The following is a 13,361-nucleotide window of genomic DNA, read 5'->3' on the forward strand; positions in this document are numbered from 1 at the left end:
CACATGAGGGGAGGTAGAAATGGGGGAGACAAAAGGCACGGGCATGTTCTCCAGGAGGGAGAACTGCACTGGGTCATTGGTCCTAAGGCAGGGGTGTCAAACTCATTTTCACTGGGGGCCACATCAGCCTCGAGGTTGCCTTCAAATGGCCGAATGTAATTTTAGGGCTGTATAAATGTGACTACTCCTTAACTAGGGGCAAGGAGCTCAGCACTGCCACTGGGTAGAAACAAGGTGCTGGCCAGATAAAACAAGGTAGACGACCAGATTCGCCCTGTGGGCCTTGTGTTTGCCACCTGTGTCCCAAGGGATTTAAGGGTAGGGATTTGGGGGGAGGATTTCTATAGAATATTCACCAGCTTCCCAGGCATGTCCTTCAGTCAGTGGTCTCTACTGACTGGTTGATGCCAGGGCAGGGGGTCATTAGTCGATACAGCTTGTCCTGAAGTCATTTGTCTGGTTTTGCTGCTTTTCTGGGCCTGGAGCTAAAACACAACTGAGGCCTAGATGTATTTGATGAGGGTCAGAACTTCACTTTTCTGGTGGCTTAATTTTTAAGGGCTATTCTCTGAGCCACTTGTTCATTCCCCTTCTAAGGGGGTCAAACCCATATGACCAGCAAACAGAAAGGTCAGAGGGTCTAAACCACATGACCAGCAACATGCTGGGGGAAGACAAGTCACCCTGGGGTGAGGTCCTTGTTTTCCCAGTTCTGCCTATTGCTAGACACCCAGGGCTTTCCACCTGGTGACTTTCTGTACCTGGCCTATCATCCTTACTCTACTCTGTCTAACTGCCTAACACAATATTATTCTAACCCAAGAAGCATAAATAAGCCAACCTGTCCATTTATTGTGGCTGCCATGTGAAGCAGATACTGGGGATGACAGGGCATGGCCTCTTACATCCTTTACCTTGATGGAGACCCTGACAAATTCATGTTTCCATTTATATGAAGTTCTAGAAGAGGAAAAATTAATCTTTAGTGGGAAAAATATCAGAATAGTGGTCACCTTTAGCATGATAGGGTAGGGATGGACTTTTATAAGGAATTTGAGGGATTTGGGGGCTGATCAAGGACAAAGATATGACCATTAGTCAAGGTTGCATGAGAAAGGAAGTCCTTATAGCATGAAACTGTCTAGGCTTGTGGCCACAGGGCCACCATCTAGAAGGGGAGATGGGCAAGGGAATTCTGGAAGTGATAGATATTGAAGACGGTATCTCTGGAGATTACATGTCTACTTTAGTAGCAAGGTTGGGAAACTCTGGGTCAGAGAGCTCCAAAGGGTGGTAGTGACGTGGGGTCTTACATCCACAAGGCTTTGTCTTATCAATGGATGGCAAAGGTCGAGCATAGTTTTGTGGAGTATGCAAAGCAGGCAAACAATAAATGGCTAAAGATCTGCTTGTCTGACTACTTTCAAAATAATTTGGCATATAAAAATTTGAGTTTGGTTCCAGTAGACTTTTTTGTTAATGAATCTCAGGCTGCAGTGAAGAAATAAATAATCCAGGGACTGGTACATAGAGTCCATCTTTAGCTGATTTATATAACAACTGACTGAGAAGGGGGGAAAGGAAATTGTTTGGAGTAACGATAATGTTCTACATCTTGATAAGGGTTTAGATTACGCAGGTGAACACAATTATTCAAACTCAGTAAATATGCACCTAAGGTTTGTACAGTTCATTGTGCATACATTTTTCAAGGTTCCATGTACATTTTATTTTTATTTTTACTAAATTTGTTGTGTTGACTTGGTCATTAAGATAACACAGGATTTTTAAAAATTATAAATATTCCCCGGCTGGCGTAGCTCAGTGGATTGAGCGAGGGCTGGGAACCAAAGTGTCCCAGGTTCAATTCCCAGCCAGGGTACATTCCTGGGTTGCAGGCCATAACCCCCAGCAACCGCACATTGATGACTCTCTCTCTCTCTCCCTCTCTCTCTCTCTCTCTCTCTCTTTCTCTCTCTCTCTCTCTCTCTCTCTCTCCCTCCCTTCCCTCTCTAAAGATAAATAAATAAAATCTTTAAAAAAAATTATAAATATTGAAATCTAGTTAGGGATATTCATGTTGAAGCATTTAAAGGGAAAATGTACCACTGTATGTAGTTTCCACTGAAATGCCAAAAATAGAATGGATTAATGAGTAGACAGAAGGAAAGATAGATAGGTATATTAAAGGAAGTATGGTAAAGTTTTAATTGTAGTACGTACATTGGGGTATTTATAATGTGTTTATTACAAAACTTCCAATTTTGCCCTGGCTGGCGTAGCTCAGTGGATTGAGCGCAGACTGAGAACCAAAGTGTCCCAGGTTCGATTCCCAGCCAGGGTACATGCCTGGATTGCAGGCCATAACCCCCAGCAACCACACATTGACGTTTCTCTCTCTGTCTCTATCTTCCTCCCTTCCCCTCTAAAAATAAACAAATAAAATCTTTGGGAAAAAAAACTTCCAATTTTAATTTATGTTTGAAAATTTTTCATAATAAAATGTTAGACTACTTGTGGAGATAGCCTGGGGCACCAGTTAGGAAACTATGCCATTGTATAAAAAATTACAGAATTTTTTATTTCTTGACCAACTATAAGCTATAATTTTATGGGCATTCAATCCCATATGTGATCATTTGACTAAGGATCTGTGGTGTTTGATCTGTTATAGGGAGAGTCCTTCTGCCAGCATGGACACATTTCTGTCATCATCTATGTGCTCCAATAGGACTCTGCTAATTGATGGCCGAGTGGAACTCAAAAGAGGCCTGCAAAGGCAGGAGCGGCATCTTTTCCTCTTCAATGATCTGTTTGTTGTGGCCAAAAGCAAGTAAGTATACTCCACACTCGCTCCTAGGTATCATAAAATTGCACTTCCACTGACTAAATAACCTTTCTATTCAGTGTTCACTGTGAGAATGGCTGGTCTCTATTACGATAGCTAATAGCTGAAGTGAGTTTTATGTTTGTTTTGTTTTTGCAATAAAAGGTCTCAATTGTTTATTCATTAAACAAGTGTTCGTTTAAGTCCCACCCTGTGCCACACTCTGCATAAATGTAGGGGATACAGTGAAGAATGTGATGGGTGTGGTCCCTGCTTTTTGGTGCTTTCATTCTTATGGTTTTGGGCAGGGGCATTAATTACAGATTGTGACAATTCTATGAAGAAAATAGGGTGCTGGAAGAAGTAAAAGTGGAACATATGTTAGGTAGATGTAGTTAGAGGGAAAAATTAATGAAGGATGAAAAGCAACCAGCCATTCAGATATTAGGAGGATGAGCATTCTAGACAGAGGGAATACCAGGTACAAAAGTGGTGGGGAAAGTTTGTCCCTTCCGAGGAGTTAGAAGAAGGCCTGCCTACGTATATAACAGGAGCATAATGCTCAGGAGGAGAGGAATAGGAGTTGAGATGGGAGAAATAGACAAAGGTTAGGTTATCAGGACCTTTGTAGGCTATATTAATTTTCTACTGCCATATAACAAATTACCCCCCAAAATAACAGTGCATAACTACACACATCTCATGCAGTTTTTCTGAGTCAGGAATCTGGCAGTGGTTTAGCTGTGGTTCAGACTCAGCCCTCATGAAGTTGCAGTCAGGCTGTCGACCGGGTTATAGTCATCTTAGAGTTCAACTGGAACTAGAGAGTCCATTCCCCAGCTCATTCACATGAATGCTGGCCCACCTCAGTTCCTCATTGGCTATTGACCTGCAGCTGTAGTTCCTTTTCACATGGGTCTCCCATAGGACTGCCCACAACATGGTATTGCTTCCTTGGAGAGAAAGATGCAAGAGAGTGAGAAAAAGAGTAGGCAAGTGAGAGAACACCCAAAATGGAAACTGCAGTCTTTTGTAAGCTAATTTTAGAAGTGGCATACCATCATTTCTGACATATGTTAGTGGCCACACAGACCATCCTTGGTACAGTGTGGGAGGGAACTACTCAAAGTGTGACTCTCAGGAAAGGAGATCATTGGGGGCCGTCTCATAAGCTAAGTATCACACAGGCTGTGATACAGAGTTTATATTTTATTCTAGAGGGTGTTAATTAAGATAGTAGTATAATATGGTTCGTTCTTCTAAAATATTGTTCTGCTTCTGAGAGCTAAGGTATAGATTAGAAAATAGGCACAAGTAGAAGCAAAGAGACTGGACAGGAGGTTATTGTAGTAGTCCTGATAAGCAGTAATGAGGTCTTTATCTGAAATGGTAATTCAGTGATGGATACAGACTTATTTGGAATACACTTTAGAGAATACCAGAATTCACTTTTCCACTCAATGCTAATGCCAATGCAATTAGCTCCCAGCCTAGAACATGGTGGTTGCTACTTGTTCTATCCCCTTTTCTCATTATTTATGAAAAATCATAAAGGATAACAGTATTTTAATAAATCTAATCTCATCAAAGAGATTTTTAGTCACTCAAATATGGTATCTTTTTCTCTCCACACTTTCACACCTAAAATATGCCATGTTATAAATAAGACGTAGGCATGGCTAAATACTAATTTTACAAAACACTATGTTTAATCTGAGTAATAATAATGAGACCTCACATTTATTGGGATCTTATTATATGTTAGATATTTTTCTAAAGACTTTAACTCATAAATATTCCATAAGGTCAATATTATTTTTCTCATTTTACATAAGAAATCGATACTCAGAGATGTTAAATGACCTCTTAAGATCCCAAAGTTAGTAATTAATTGAGCCCACATTTAAACGTAGGTGTATCTTATTTCAAAATCCATGCTTTTAACCAATATGTGGTCTGCTGTCTCTATTACCTCTTTCCTTATGGATTTCATAGAAGATTCCTCAACCATTTAGTTTTTTAACCATTGAATCGGTTTTTCTTTTTTTTTTTTGATGAAATAAAAGGATCAAATAAATACTCATCTAGGAAGAAATGATATAAATGCTTAGTAAATTATTAATATTTTAAGAGGCAAAGATAAAGATAAGGAACTATTTCATACTGTGTTGGGTTTTCTTCCTTTGGAAAAAGATCGTTTTTTTAGGGTAACACCTAACATGAGATCTATCCTCTTAACACAATTTTAAGTGCACAATACAGTATTATTAACTAATAGGTGTAATGTTGTACAGCAGATCTCTAGAACTTATCTTGCGTAACTGAAACTTAATGTTCATTAATTAGTAATTCACCCCTTTCACCCTGCCCCAGCCCTTAGCAACCAACATTCCACTCTGCTTCTATAAGTTTGACTGTTTTAGGTACCTCACAAGTGGCATCATGCAATATGTGTCACCAATATGACTGGTGTTTTTCACTTAGCATAATGTCCTCTAGGTTTATTCATGTTGTCATATATTTCACAATTTCCTTTTTAAGGCTGAATAATATTCCATTGTATGTATATACCATATTTTCTTTATCCATTTATTCATCAATGGATAATTAGGATTTTTACACATTTTGGCTATTATAAATAGTGCTGCATCAAACATGAGAATGCTGGTATCTCTTCAAGATCTGGATTTCAATCCATTGATAAATACCTAGAAGTGGGATTGGTAGATCGTGTGACAGTTGTATTTTTAATTTTTTCAGGAACTTCCATAGTGTTTTGCATAGTAGCTGCACCATTTTGCATTCCTACCAAGAGTGCACAAGGGTTCCAGTTTCTCCATGTTTTCATCAATTCTTGTTGTTTTTTGTGCTTTTTTATTTGTTCATTTGGGGACTTGTTATTATTGTTGTTTTAAATAATAGCCATCCTAATAGGTATGAGGTGATATCTCAAGTCTTAACAAAATTAGTAAGATTGAAATCTTACCATGTGTCCTTTCCATCCACAGTGGAATGAAACTAAAACTCAGAATATGTTTTTGAATAGGAGTAGTACAGGCAAATATAGTTTTGGAAGTGGAGATGATCTTATGAGGAATATAGAAAAAGCAAAGTCGCTCCATCCAAGCCTTTGTACTAAATCCATCTGGAACTCTGTGCTATTGGCACAGGGACTCTGTGCTATTCATAGAGGGACAAATCATTATTTTTTAAAAATGTGCATGAGTTACCATCCCTTTATTTAAAATGTATGGGATGGCTTCTGTATACTATGTATTATAATAAGGGAATCACAAAGATGTAATTTAATCTTTTTAACAAATCCCCAAGACAAGAGTGGTATTAGATATTAAATACTGAAACTCAAGGAGAGGGGAGGTTTGTCCAAGGTCATGTACTAGAATACCAATTTTCAACATTTTTATCTCAAGGCACATACAAACTAATCACTAAAATTCTATAACACACCAAAAATATACTTTTTGGCAATCTGACAAAAAAATAGGTATAATTTTGATTCATTCACACTGGACGGCTATTGTTGTGTTGGTTGTAGTCATTTTTTATTTGGCAGTCTAAGGGAAAAGAGGTCAATGCCCCTGACTAATTAGTCAGGTATTGCCTGTTCTAAAAATTCTTGTGGCACACCAGTTAAAAATCACTGTACTGAAAAATGATAGAGCTAGGCTTTTAATCTAAGTCTTACTTCCAGTGACTGGCCCTTTCTACTGTTCCACACTGTACTTTGTGCATAACTTTGTGCTTAACTTTGTGCTTAGCCTAGAAGTAAATAAGCAAGGAATGAAAACTTACAATAATCTATTTTTTGCACTTTGGGACCTTAAAAACTATTTACTTTAACATGAATTTAGTTCTTATAAAAGAAAGTATTCTCCTTCACCTTTTTTGGATTTTTTTCCTCAACAATTTTGAGAGTATAATTCTTTTGTTTTCTAATTGAAAGTCATTGTTCTGAATATTGCCAGCATCTAAGTGGTTTTATGTAAACTATATAATGTTTTGCTGAAAAATTTTAATGTACAAAAATAAGGGGGCTGGGTGGAAACAGGAGGGAGGTGGGGAGGGCTTGGGGGTGGGCTGGGATGGGAGTAAATGGCAGAAAACTGTACTTGAACAATTAAAATAAAATGTAAAAAAAGAAAAAAGTTTTAATGTAAAGACAGTTTCTCTCCCACTAGTAAATTTCTTTTAGATATATTGGCAAAATCTGTACCTATCATCTACTTCTATAGCCAACTTTTTATTTTGATTGTTCCTTTCTCACATAAGGTGTACATCATTTTTTTCCACACGCTGCTTCAAAGATCTTTATGTCCACTTAAATGTTTTTATGAGCTGACAAAGTGTATATCAGTTGATTTAATGCTGTGCTCATTTAAGTGATTCAATTCATGAAAGATTGTTTTAAGTATGTTCTACATTCATTGGAAATATAAAAAGTGTGATTGAGGGGAGGGGAGTAATGAACCCAAGATCCTTGAAATAGAAAAAACTTTTAGATACTAAAAGAGGAGAGAGTAAGACTGATGAAAAGCTGAAGGAAAGGAACCTCATGGAAATATAATCCCATCCAGGGATTTTTATAGATGCATAGTGTTTAAGAGCATAAATAAGCTCAGGAATCAACACTGTTCACATTCATATTCATATTCTAGCTCTGCTAATTAAGCTGTTTGAATTTTGACAAGTGTCTTAATCTCTCCATGAATGTATTTCTTATCTGTAAATTGCTTGAGGATCAAACTAAATAATATATGTAAAGGGTTTATAACAATGACAGGAACATGATGAATTTTCAATAAATAGCAGCCATTAGAATTGAAGGCATTATTTTTACGTTTAGACACCCTGTTGTTGATTCAGGAAATGGATAACCTTGGCACATTACTGATCCAGGGAAAGAATCATTGGAATAACTTTTTTCAGGTCAATAGATGTGGCAGTTCCCACATGGTATCTGAACCAACTAATGTAGAAAGAGACCTGCATTACTAAACACAAAATGCATGAAAACAGATCTGAAGACATACCTTTCCTTCTAAAAGATTTGTAGTTTCAGTTTTATATAACCTAAATAGTTGCTAACAAGAAATAAGATTTTAAAAAGAGAAATAAGATTTTATCAGTTGAGTGTTTAACTAAAAAATTGAAAGATCCATAACAATAGGGTGAAAAACATTGAAATGAAATATAGAAGGAAGCCATTGTGCCATCAGGCATTTTTTATTTCCCTTACATTAAGTATGCCCTATGGTAAGCATAAATAAGGCTTTGGATATAGAATATCCGTCATGCATAGTTCCTGGAAAATCCTTTTTCATTTTATAAATCCTACTGAAGAGTTTTAGCTTTAAACATTCCATGAGGAGTTTTAGGAATATTTCCATATGAAGTATCTACAAATGATTCTGAATGACAGGAAGTGCCCAGGTTTCCCTGGGCATTCTCTTTATCCTTCCCAGTACCTTCTAACTACTTATGTCTTAGGCCCATCACGAGCATTAAATATGTGAATTAGGTCAAGTGACATGGTGGTGTCAGTATCAGGATTCTAAGGGAAATAGGTAGAAATTGTCAAAAAGCAATTGCATTGCCAACTTCAAGTAGATCACTTCTGAGTCCCCAGAGACAAATATTAATTATGTCAATTCTACTTAAATATAATACTTCTTGGCCTCTTTTTTTTTTTTCATTTTGGTGTAGGGTCTGTTTTTAGGCTAGTTTTTTTCCATTTCCAAAATATAAGGGGAAATGGTACCAACAAAATCTAAAATAACTTTTGCTTCTAGAGACTAGAAAATCTTATAACCACTCAGCTGGAAATGCATTATAAATTCCTCTAATTTCAGGTTATATTTTTAACATATCAATCTCTATCAAGGTAAACATTTTATAAATATTTTAATTAATAATGTGTATTTTAATCTCTTGTTCAGGTACTCAAATGTTTTTGGAAGTAAGCAAATTATAAGTAAGAAATCAATTCATTTTTTATAACAGCAGCAGGATTTTGATCCAAATGCAATGCTTAACATACAGAAAAATAAAGCAGCCAGTTTATAGCTAAATGCAGGCATGAGGACTAATACACCAAATATTTTAAAGATGTTTTGGGGCTGTGGTAGCCAACCATGCTGCAATTTACAGTGGTAAGCACTGAAGATAAAAACAATGAGTAAGATATCCTTTGCCTTGATTGAACTGTTCTTTTATCACAAGTACAGAAACTCTCATAAAATTTAAGAAACAAAACAAGTCTTGTCTGGTTTTTATATTCCTAGATATAACAACAACTTTAAGATAAAGAATAAAATAAAGTTAAGTGACATGTGGACAGCCAGTTGTGTGGATGAAGTGGGAGAAGGCAACACCGATGCCATGAGATCCTTTGTTGTGGGTTGGCCCACGGTGAACTTTGTGGCCACCTTCAGGTAAGAATTAGCTTGTATATGGGTTAGCTCCTATGAAGTACAGTCAACTGTATAATTTCTAGGGTGGAGAGAAAAAAGTTAATTAAATTTTGTTCTAATTTTTTAAAGGAAAATATTTTATTTTGATTGACTTCTTCCAAAGTCAATAACTCACCTTTTGAGACACCCCCAGTGAAGACACTTGCATGCTATATGTCTCTCCCAAAGAGCTTTTTATTAAAATATGTGAAAAGTAATAGTAAATACTGAGAATCCTGGGAGTCATTTATCTTGACTAGTAATTTTTAAATGGGCTCTACTGAAACACCTCCAAGACCATGGAAGAAGAATGGAGTTATCAGAGCTCTAGACCCCCCTCTCCAACATTCCCTCTCCTAATGTTTAGGTATTGTGTTACATATTGTGCTTTTGAGTTGGTATTTTCAAACTATTGAAATAGACCTTTACTGAAAAAAGTTTTATAAAATAGTCCAATTACATTAGAATAACTGCCAAATTTTCTAAAGAAATTGTTTTTAACTATTGAAACAAAATTAATTTCATGATATAAATGGTGCCTGAATTGTACATTGTGTTCTAATTTTGTACCTGTGATCATCAGGGATGTGATCATCAAAAGCAAATTTATGATTTAAGAAGTTAAAGTTAGTTTTCTAAGATTCACTCCCTGGCTAGGATGGGGTTGGAGAATGGGTGGAGAATATTTGTGCTCATATCCTCCACATGCTAAATTGGCACTTTTCAGTAAGGATGAGCACACCAAAATGTATAACTGAGTTTGAACAATTGTACCTGCAAGTCCAGTATTTGTTTTACACTTAAGAAGTAAAGAGTTGATGTTCATCACATGCGCACAACATCTTTTTTTGAGGGGCGGGGGGAGGATTCTCTCCCCACTACCACCAAACTCCTCAGGCATCATCCTAAAGCCAGATAACTAAAATTTTCTAAGCTACTAATGTGCTAATAAAGGAAAGACATGTCATTAAATTGTGTTATGCACTGTTGGTCACCATAAGACTTTAAGAACTTATTTGGAAGAAACATGTGTTTTTATTATCCTCTGCATATCTTCTTTTCTGTGACAAATTTCCCTAGATATTACCATTTTTAATTGCTTAATCTCCTTGGAGTTATAGGTAAAAGGAAGCAATTTTGAGTGAGAGGTTGGACTACATGATATCTTTAAACAAGGAGTTTCCATGAAGCTTTGTTTTAAAAGAAGCGAGAATGTGGAGACAAGTGTTACATGCATCATATTTCTCCAAAAGTAGAATACTTTAACCAAATAATTAAGGTTAACATCATGACTATTGTCATATGACTATCATGTAACCCTTGATAGAATATGATGAAAAGAACAATTCACATTTATGGCATTCCTTTCCAAAACACATAACCCCAGTCTAATCATGAGAAAACATCAGACAAACCCAAATTGAGGGATATTCTATAGGTTACCTGACTAGTAGTACTCCTCAAAACTGCAAGGTGAAAAAAGAAAGAAAAGATACAGAAACTGTCATAAACCAGACAGTAAGGTAATGTGATAACTAAATGCAGTGTGGTATCCTGGATTGGATCCTAGAGTAGAAAAAGGATATTAATAGGAAAACTGGTGAAATAGTTGAGTTTAGTTTATAGTATTGCACCATTATTGGTTTCTTAGTTTGACAAATGTGCCATGATAATGTGACAGGATAAGATGAAAGGAAACTGAAACTGGGTGGGAGATGTACAGACTTTCTGTACTACCTTTACAATTTTTCAAAAAACTGAAATTATTTCAAAATTAAAAGAGTCCTTTTTTTAAAAAAAGTAGTGTTGCAGAGTACTGCCTCTGGCATGGCAGAGTGAGGTATTAACAGATTTTCAACCCTAGAGATAATAACTATAAACTCTGAACAAAATACAAGCAACTGCCTGAAGGTTCTGGAAAGTAAACAAAAGCTGGCAGATTTTGATGAGGAATCGAAACTTGGAAGGAGGGACCAACACAAGTGTGTGAGTTTCCTCTTTTTAAGGCATTAGACTAAGGCAGGCAACAGTCACGTCATAGTGTAGGGTAACTAAATTGACAGAAGAAATTTTTTTTGCTGAAGAACCAGAGAAGTGTCTGGGTCAGACACAGCCACAGAAAAGTGAGGAAGGAAATCTCAAAAAGGAGAGTAGCTAAGAATGAAAGCTCCAAATTTTGTGTATAGACTCTGCCCAAGTCTCTGGGTGATTGCTGCACCATACCAGCATGGAATGACTCAAAGCAGCTTGAAGCTAAGGATAAAAGAATTGAACTAATCCTTCCACAATACCTGATATCAAACTATATTACAAGGCCACTGTAATCAAAACAGCCTGGTACTGGCATAAGAACAGACACATAGACCAATGGAACAGAACAGAGAGCCCAGAAATAAACCCAAGTCTCTATGGTCAACTAATTGACAAAGAGGGAAGAAGCATAAAATAGAGTAAAAATAGCCTCTTCAACAAATGATGTTGGGAGACCTGGACAGCTTGCAAAAAAAAGAAACTCGATCGCCAACTTACACCATACACAAAAATAAATTCAAGGTGGATAAAAGAGTTAAATATAAGTCATGACACCATAAAAGTCCTAAAGGAAAACATCAGCAGGAAAATCTCAGACATTCCACACAACAACATCCTTGCTGATATGTCCCCTAAAGCAAGGGACATAAAGGAAAGAATAAACAAATGGAACCTCATCAAATTAAAAAGCTTCTGCATGGCTAAAGAAGACACCATTAAAATGAAAAGAGAGCCAACTATATGGGAAAACATCTTTGCCAATGATACCTCAGACAAGGGTTTGATCTCCAAAATACATAAAGAACTCAAAATGACTCCACTTTAGTAAGACAAGCAACCCAATTAAAAAATGGGCAAAGGACTTGAACAGACAGTTCTCCAAGGAGGACATACAGAGGGCCAGGAGACATATGAAAGGATGCTCAGCATCACTAGCCATCAGAGAAATGCAAATTAAAACCACAATGAGACACCACTTCACACCGGTCAGAATGATCATCATAAACAAATCAACAAACAGCAAGTGTTGGAGAGGTTGTGGAGAAAAGGGAACCCTAGTGCACTGTTGGTGTAATGCAGACTGGTACAGCCACTGTGGGAAATAGTATGGAATTTTCTCAGAAAACTAAAAATGGATCTGCCTTTTGACCCAGCAATTTCACTGCTGGGATTATACCCTAAGAGCCCTGAAACATCAATCCAAAAGAACCTATGCACCCCAATGTTCATAGCAGCACAATTTACAATAGCCAAGAGCTGAGAGCAACCCAAGTGCCCATCAGTAAATGAATGGATCAAAAACTATGGTACATTTACATAATGGAATTCCATGCAGCAGAGAGAAGGAAGGAGCTCCTACCCTTTGCAACCGCATGGATGGAACTGGACAGCATTATGTTAAGTAAAATAAGCCAGGCGGTGAGGGACAAATACCATATGATCTCACCTTTAACTGGAACATAATCAACAAAAGAAAAAAGCAAACAAAATATAACCAGAAACATTGAAATTAATAACAATCTAACAATAGCCAGAGGGGAGGGGGAAGGGGACAGTAGGAAGAAGGGTTTTTAGGAACTACTATAAAGAACACATGGACAAACCCAAGGGGGAGGGTGGAAGCATGGAAGGGGGTGGGTTTGGCTGGGCTGGGTGGGGGAGTGCTGGAGAAAAAATGCAGACAACTGTAATTGAACAACAATAAAGTAGTTTAAAAAAAGAATTGAGCTGAGGAGGTGCTGCCAACCACAGGTGGGATAGAGTTTGCAGCTTGAATCAGATCAAGTTGCTTGTCTGTTAGAAACATCAACACTTTGGCAAATACAACAGAACTCAGACTCTCCAGAACAAAACATCATGATGTCCCAGGATGCAATCTAAAATTTCTTAATATACAAAGAAACAAAAAAGGGAAAAGATAATTTAAAAGGTAGTCCCGAGGTGATCCATATGTTGGAATTAACCCAAAAAGAACTTTAAAGTAACTCTTGTAATTACCCACAGTAGGTAAAAGGGAAAGTCAATTGAAATGA

The 13,361-nt window shown here is 37.0% G+C and overlaps 1 protein-coding gene across 1 annotated transcript in view; it reads left to right on the forward strand.

Annotated features, from left to right (window-relative positions):
- Window positions 1–13,361, forward strand: part of ARHGAP20 (Rho GTPase activating protein 20) — a 124,426-nt gene that overhangs the window by 60,766 nt on the left and 50,299 nt on the right. The window contains exons 3-4 of the mRNA XM_028516621.2: window positions 2,675–2,833; window positions 9,130–9,279. Coding sequence (XP_028372422.1) covers window positions 2,675–2,833; window positions 9,130–9,279 — 309 coding nt within the window. The remainder of the gene's footprint in view (window positions 1–2,674; window positions 2,834–9,129; window positions 9,280–13,361) is intronic.

The sequence above is a fragment of the Phyllostomus discolor genome, chromosome 6 (assembly GCF_004126475.2).
Source record: "Phyllostomus discolor isolate MPI-MPIP mPhyDis1 chromosome 6, mPhyDis1.pri.v3, whole genome shotgun sequence".
NCBI classification, from domain to species: Eukaryota; Metazoa; Chordata; class Mammalia; order Chiroptera; family Phyllostomidae; genus Phyllostomus; species Phyllostomus discolor.